The 7885-nt window shown below is 34.7% G+C and overlaps 1 protein-coding gene across 3 annotated transcripts in view; it reads right to left on the bottom strand.

Moving 5' to 3' along the window:
• Positions 1-37: 37 nt before the first annotated feature.
• The window catches only part of DDX46 (DEAD-box helicase 46), a 52031-nt gene continuing 44183 nt past the window's right edge, over positions 38-7885 (bottom strand). For all 3 annotated transcript variants that reach the window (XM_055553998.1, XM_055554009.1, XM_055554019.1), the window contains exons 21-23: positions 7288-7432; positions 3074-3147; positions 38-1850 (exon numbers count right to left, since the gene is read on the bottom strand). In XM_055553998.1, coding sequence (XP_055409973.1) covers positions 1803-1850; positions 3074-3147; positions 7288-7432 — 267 coding nt within the window. In that variant the 3' untranslated portion in view covers positions 38-1802. The remainder of the gene's footprint in view (positions 1851-3073; positions 3148-7287; positions 7433-7885) is intronic.

Here is a 7885-nt window from a genome sequence, read left to right as displayed (position 1 = left end):
AAATTAGATATGCAGCAATAAACATTAGCAAAGATAATTTTAGGAAAATGCAGGCTAACTTTATTTTATAAGGAATTTAAAAAACATGAGCAAATATTGATATTGCATTTTTTAAAAAACAAATTAATCTGTACGTCATTCAAGTTTTAAAAATCAGAGTCAATGTGACACTGAAAAATGTAGTAACAAAGAAATGTGCTTCATTTTAACAAAATACTATCGGTGGCTTATGACAACTAGATGTACAAACATAAAGGTAATAATACTAAAATGATGTAAAACTCTGAATCTCAAAGCGATGGAGCAGGCTGAAGGGAGCACCAATTGCCATCACTGTGGGACTGTGACATAGTCTATCAAAGGAAACAAACTATCACTAAGTAATAAAAATAAGGATATAAATAAATGGTGGGGGTGGAGGAGTCCAAGATGCCTAAAATTTTAAGAGAAAATGGTTTATTTGATTCTATTGTTACATGTGTTTTATCTGTTTTCTTCCTCAAGTAAAAAAGTGGATATGTGAGAGATTCAAGAATATACCTGAGATTTTCAGTAACGATAACTTCAGATTGAGGAAATCATGACTGATACCTCCTGTCACTTTAACCATTTAATATACTATTGAAATGATTTAACAGCTATAATATGCTTTGGGTTTTTTCATTTTTAAAAGCTCTAAGTCAAGGCTACTTAAAGGAACTTCTGTATCTTTTAAGAAATACAACTATTTAATTCCTGAAAATTTTATTTTTTCAAAGAGTGACAACCACATCAAGTTCTAACACACCAGGAGTCTTGAACATTAGGTGATCCAATTATCACAATTTAAATTAGGATACTCAGGAAATATATATCAAGGTTCAAAAATATAATTTATGATTCTTTGTAAACTAAATTTCACTGAGAAATGCTTAAATTCTAAGTCTAAAATGTGGGTGCCATGCTTTTAAAAAAAAGAAAATTCACAACCTACTCAATAATCCTGAATAAAAATCAGATTGGTAGGGTGTTTATATTATACAGATGTATAAACGAACACTTTAAAGGGGCAAAAACAATTATATCCATATTTACAGGTGACAAATCACTTTTACTTCAGGAAGATTAGAAAAGAGCTAGTAACCAGGCACAGAGCCAGAGGTTGTGAAGGGAACCTAAAAGCAGTCAATACTAAAATTCTTAGCAGTTAGTAAAGGAATGCAAAAACTTCTTATACTACAAAACTTTAACTTTACATAACCAAAAAGCAGTCCAACTATGACCCTTATAAGATGATAAAAATTGAAACAAAAACTCAATCCATTTTGTAAAAATTCTATTGTAACATTCTTATATCCAGTTCATATTGTTCTACTGGAGTCAAGTAAGATTTAAGCTCAAGGTAGAGACACAAAATTAGAGAATTTCACCTTTTCTGAGGAGATGATCACAGTTTCACTGCAAGAAGATAAGGTGAACAACCCCTTAGCAACTTTTATACTTTATTATCTTCAATGGAAAGTTCAAATATTTTAATTGTCTTAAACTTCTGGAATATTACCCAGATAATTAAAATATTGATATTTAAGTTTTACATTAAAGGACACTTTAATGAAAACAGGCCTGCTTTAAATAGAGTTTGATAATTCAGGGGGTACTTACGGAAAGAAGATTTGTTAACAAATACTGGTTTCTTATACTTAAAAAAAAAAATCAGCAAGACAGAATTTTAAAAATCTTAATTTAAAATACATTGTAAACTGAAGACAACAACTGCCACATTTATCACAGACCAGCACAGGTAAAAGTTTTTCCCAGATGTTTTATAAGACTTTGTATCTTCCTTTATTTGTTGGTTGGTATGAATTTTGCTACAGGAAAAAATAAAAGGTATATGATTAGTAAAAGGGGAAAAAAAAAAAAACATATGTTAAGTAATTTCCTTTACAAACTTATACAACTATCAGATATTTAAAATAAAAATATTATTTAGTGAGAAAAAAGAACTATTTAACAATCATTTCTCTGTGTTCACTCAACTACTCTTTAACAATGGTTCTGAACCAACTTAATGGTGGTAGCATTCTTTTTCTATCACTCCTCGGTAAAAGTCACTTGATTTAAAGTTTGTTTTTATTCTTTCCTCTTGCTTTGTTTACATTTCATTCTTTAAATTATTTTTATCCATCCAAAGAAATGTTCTGTAAGGGAAATTTTAGAAAAGCCCTAAAAAACACATTCTTTGTAAAGTTTCATTTCAAAGGATCCTCATCCCAACATACACACTGTAGGGAGAATTTACAAGAAGGTGTCTGCATCCTTTGGAAAGGTGGTCTATAAAAGGTCCATATCCAAAATCAAATTAAGTCCATACCTAAGTTTAAAACACTGACAAACACGTAAGTTTAAAAACAGTGGCAAAAATGTAGAGAAACTGAAATTTTCATACACTGCCAAAAGCAACGTAAACTGGTATAACTACTCTGAAAAATTATTTAGCAATACCAACTTAAAGCTAAACTATACATACCCTGTAACTAGCGATTCTACTTTACGGCATTTACTCAAAAGAAAAATATACTGAAGTGTACTACAGAGACGTGGAAGAATGTTCAGAGAAGCGTTATTCATAAAAACTCAAAACTAAAATGACCTCAAAATCTAAAACATAAATTAACTGTGGTAAATCCACAGGCTTAACTACTATATAGCCATAAAAATAATAACTGCTATATGTAAAAACATGGGTTGATTTCCTCAAAGTCATGTTGAGAGAAAGAACTTAAGATACAAAAGAGCCCACAGCATTTGATTCCACTTATATGGAGTTCAAAACTAGGCAAAACTAATCTATGATGTTGAAAGTCAGAAAGTCCCATTTGGGGGCGACGAATAACAACAAAGAGGAACATGAGCAGGGTTTCTGGGATCCTGGTAATGTGCTCTATTTCCTCATCTGGGCGGTTATCACACCAGTGTGCTCAGTTTGTGAAAATTCATCAAACCATATCATCTGTCTATTTTGCTGTACCTATACTAAATGGTTAAATAAAACATTTATTAGAACAAACAAGTCCTTGAGGTTTTCACTCACCAATCGGATCAGTTCTTCTTTTATAAGCCTGGTGATTTCTGCCTTTGCTTTCTGCACAGCCAGTTCATTGGCACCTGGTGAATGAGTGGAGAACATTATTCATATTACTGGAATTACACTGGATGTTTATCCACCTCATTGAGATCCAGTAGAAACACTGTAGGTGACTTTCAGGAACACTGTACTACTTGCCAAGAAAAGTCTTTCAATACCTGGTGGAACATGATCTGCATTGTATCATGGCTACTTATTACTTTCAGAGTTTTAAATGTAACCACTGAGCTTAGTGCTTAGAGGGTTAAGGTTAGTGAAGTACTAGTGTTACAAGTTCTTGGTATATTGGTATGCAAAGAAAAAATGATTTGCAATTTGTCCAAAATAGAAGAAAAAGGAAAAGTAAAATACACCTTCCTAGGTTCAGTTATTTAACAAACACTTATTGGATGTTTATTATGTTCTTTAAAGTCAGCAAATGTTTCAGAAACGTGTCATCTGAACAAAGTCTTAAAGCTGAAGGAGGAGCGATGACAGGGAAAGCATTTTACAAAGGGAATCAATCATGTGTACAATGGTACAGATTAAGGAAGGCATATTTAAAGACCGAAGAGTAAGAGAAGTATAGTATGGTTGAAAGAAAAAAGTGTGTGAAAGAACACAGCAAAACAGCCAAACAGATGAGGTGGGCTGGAGACACTAGTATAGTTATAAATTCAAGAAGCACCCACCATGTGTGGCATACCTTATGAGATTCATTATATGTAGTACTCATCTATGCTCTGTGTGATCCTGTAGGCTACTAGAAAAACAAACTTGGAACGATATTACAGCAAGATGAGTACATTAGGAAGTAGTCTTATCAGAGGAACTTTTAAATATCATTTCTTCCAAGAATCTTTCCCTAACTTCTCCAGGTGGCGTTAAGTGTTTCTCCCCTCAGTGCTCTCACAGGATTGTGTTCATACCATTGTGAAAGCACATTTTTGAGGTAGAATGAACAAAATATTTTTTCTGATTAGATGTAAACAGTGAAGAACAAAGTAAGATGCTAAGAGTTGAGTCACAAGTAAAGAAACTAAAATGTAATAAAGGAGATACTGAATCCAAGAGGAAGAGCAGGTGTTATTATTAGCAGTGATGGTGGTTAATTGACATCATTGTAGCGGAGGTGCTCATGGGACACACCAAGTTGGAAACGTCAGTAAGGCTAATGGAAACAGGGAGCAGAAGTAGAGGAAATGGAGATTAGAGCTCCATCAAGGATAGGTGTGGAAGGATGTGAAGGCAGGGGACAATGCCAGGAGGTAGGCAAGTCTAGAGTGGGAACTCGGTGCACACCTATAAAAGGAAAAGCGCTGGAACAAAGAAGTAGACCAGGGATTAAGTACTAGGAGTGAGAGAATGTCAGAAAAAAGAACTGGGGTTGTAATGTAGAGAACTATGTTTTTATTATTTTTATAAGAAAAATCAAATATGGAAAACGATTCACAAGAAATGGGAAAATTCTCCCCCTTATTAGATACAATTAACTTTTTCAAACCCACAGAGGACAGAGAAGGAGAAAGGGAGGAGCTGGGGGGAGAAAAGGAGGAAAACAGAGGATGAGGAGAAGGAAGAGGCAGAAGAAACTGTTTAACAACAGGAAGAAAAGAGACATGCTTATGGCTATGAATCTAATCTAAGCTCCACACCTCCACCAGCCATTGACCACAGCATTTTAAAGCTGTGGGTGCTGGAAGGGAAGAGAGGTGGATGCATGTGAAGCCAAGGGTAGAATCAAGAACTGAGCCAGAATGAAAAGTATAAAAAAACCCCCAAATTCAGAAGGAAAATATGCTACTTGGCATGAGCTGGTGTGTAGCTTGACACTCTGTGCTATTTTAAAAAGAAGGAAAATGATACTCTCACCCAGCTCAAAGCAGAAGAGCAATTTTCCTGTGTTAGTTAGAACCTCACCATTTGGACCGGTTTAAATTTTTGACTTATACAGCTTCTTTAGGTAATGGGTTACATATGTTTATAAGCTGTCATGAAAAAGAGGCATTTCCTTTCATTGGTCCCAAAACAACTCTGGCTGCTTTTAAGGGATTCTCCACCAGTAAAAAGAGAGGGTCACACAACAGGCTATAAATTATACAGGCTGGCTAGGCACGTACGTCCTTCCTGTTCTCCTTCCCACTGCCTGGTGGGAGGCCTGGAGCTGCTGAGCCACACTGAGCCTCTAAGGAGCCAGGCAGTGGGGTCCCTCCAATTACAGAACTAGAAACAGATGAGACTAGGCTCCTTGCAACACCTGTTTTCATCCCATTAGTGTTCAGTCGATTTGGTTGGAGTTTCAAAAACTAAAAGATCATTTAAATCTAATCATCTATGAAAATTCTCAAAGCTTTAGATCATTTTAATTACCAATCTCCAGCCCTTATTTAGCATCTAGAATTCTCAAGATTCATTCTTAACAAGGTTATCTTGTTACTGGGAGGGAAAGACCTACTTAGATTATAAAAATTAGATGTTACTTCCTAAGTACAAGTTCACAGTGGAAAGCACCCAGAACCATTGTAGGTAGATAGAAAAGTTGGCAGAAGCCGAGGGCTTCTCATTTCACTTCATTTGGTAGTACAGTAGATGTGTTCTGGTAAAGTTATATACAAATTAAACCTGGCATACATTAATTATACTACATTAAATAAGCATAATTACCTTTAATAAATTAGAGGAATCTTTTTCAAAGCAAAAAATAATCTGATTTACCTCTTTAAAACAATGTCACTTAAAACACTGATTTTGAAATCTTAGAGATACTTAAAATATTGTATATTACAAAAAAAAAAAAAAAAAAAAAAACTGGTTTTGCTTAAATGACACCTATCATATTCAAGCTGAATAAACAAGGATGCCTCCATGTTTACCAAGGTTTTATCATCAGATTTCACTGAATGACATCTTGTATGGCCTAATAATACGAGAAAGCTGTCTAGTAGCACAGAAAGATGTCAGTGTAATTTCTTCTCCTTGAACATCATGATGCCAGCAATCCCCATTTTACCTTGCAATAAGGAACAGTGTCACATGATTCAAAAACACACTGAGTCACTGGCAGGGCAAAAGTCTTTCAGGATATATAAAAGGGTACTATTTAAAAACCTGACCTGAAATATCAATACATATGATCCAGTTTCTCAAAGTCACAATCACAAACCAAAAAATGCGATTTGTCTAGTTCTGGACCTACTTTCTTTGTACATCAGTTGAAATATGTATGGATCTTCCTGTACAGTAATGGTAGATTATTAACAACATGGAAAACATACAGGCTGTATCTGAGTTTTATACTTTTACTGCAATTCATCATTATTAATTTTAAAAGGTACTGTGTATGTGTATGATTCAATGGACTAGGCCGGTGTTTGAGATTGTACAGGGTGTGGGGGTAGCGTCATTGTAGCCCTCTAAGCAGGAGGTAGGCAGACTCTAGATTTACATGACACATGGAATAAGCTACTTCACAGCTCCCATACCAGTATTCAATAAACATTTAGTTCATGAAATAAATGAAACGGAGCTGTGACTGGTCTATTCTTAAAAATCTATTATAAAGATGTTAAAATTAAATATAAAAGAAAGGAGATAAGTTGTCCTACTATGTTATAGATAACACATTAGGAAAAAAATCAAAATAGAAACTGTCTTTTGAATTCATTTATGAATGTATGAAATAAGGTTAAAAAGCACACCTGATCACTCTTAGATAACACATTACTTATAGCCTTTGAGCTGTGGTATTAATTGTCCTATTTTTCTAAAAATGGCATGTATGAATTTACAGGCATAAAATTAGAGGCAATATCTGCTTGGGTAAACAAGCATTAAGGGGATTAATATAGTTGATTTACTTTCTAACCTTAACTTTGGCCAGAATATTCTACTTACCAGAAGCATAAGGACTTAATGGACTAGTCCCCAAAATACATGTGTTCTTTTAGTCATTTTCAAATTTGACCAAATTGTCAAAAATGAAGGAGTCCCCAGCAAAGATCACTCACATCTCTATATACTAAACTCCTAAATAAAGACAACAAATGATAGGTGAAACTTTTTAACAGATGTTCCTTATTTTCAGTCCTCTCTAGAACTGACCTCATATTCTCTTTGGGTCTATTACATCTATTATCAACTCTGATCAAACTCAAGATGGAAACCCAACCAACAGTACATACTTTCAATTGCCAAGTAAATTTTCCGCTCTCCTTCCTTGGGCTCTTTGCCAGGTGGGAAGTATGTTCCTCTGATTGTAATTGCAGCTTCAGAATATTCACTGATTCTCTGCAGAGCTTCCTTAGAGGTAACTTTCCACCTAGCAGTCTAGGAAAGAAAAGAGTTGGGGAAGAAGAAACCTCTTTTCAGTTCAGTTCAGTCGCTCAGTCGTGTCCGACTCTTTGCGACCCTGAGGTCCTAAAAGAATAGGTTAGCTAAATCATGTTATTGTCAATATTAAAATTTTAATCAACACCTTCATCATAAATTCATTTAGATTCTAATGTACCTAGAATGTAATCATAAAAATGAAATTTCCAGTGTTGTCTCCCCATCTACATAAAAAGTAAAGCAGCCATTAAAATGTTCATGGTTTTTTCTTTTTATTTATTTACTTGGCTGTGTCAGGTCCTAGCTGCAGCTTGAGGGCTTAGGTACCCCAGAGGAAGTGGACTCTTAGTTCCCTGAACAGGAATTGAACCCGCATCCCCTGCATTGGAAGGCAGACTGCTAACCACTGGACCATCAGGGAAGCCTCTTCATAGGTTTTAAATAACATAT

This window comes from Bubalus kerabau, chromosome 1, assembly GCF_029407905.1.
Source record: "Bubalus kerabau isolate K-KA32 ecotype Philippines breed swamp buffalo chromosome 1, PCC_UOA_SB_1v2, whole genome shotgun sequence".
Classification (NCBI taxonomy): domain Eukaryota; kingdom Metazoa; phylum Chordata; class Mammalia; order Artiodactyla; family Bovidae; genus Bubalus; species Bubalus kerabau.
The sequence above is the reverse complement of the archived record's forward strand: the minus strand, read 5'-3'. Positions and strand labels throughout refer to the sequence as shown.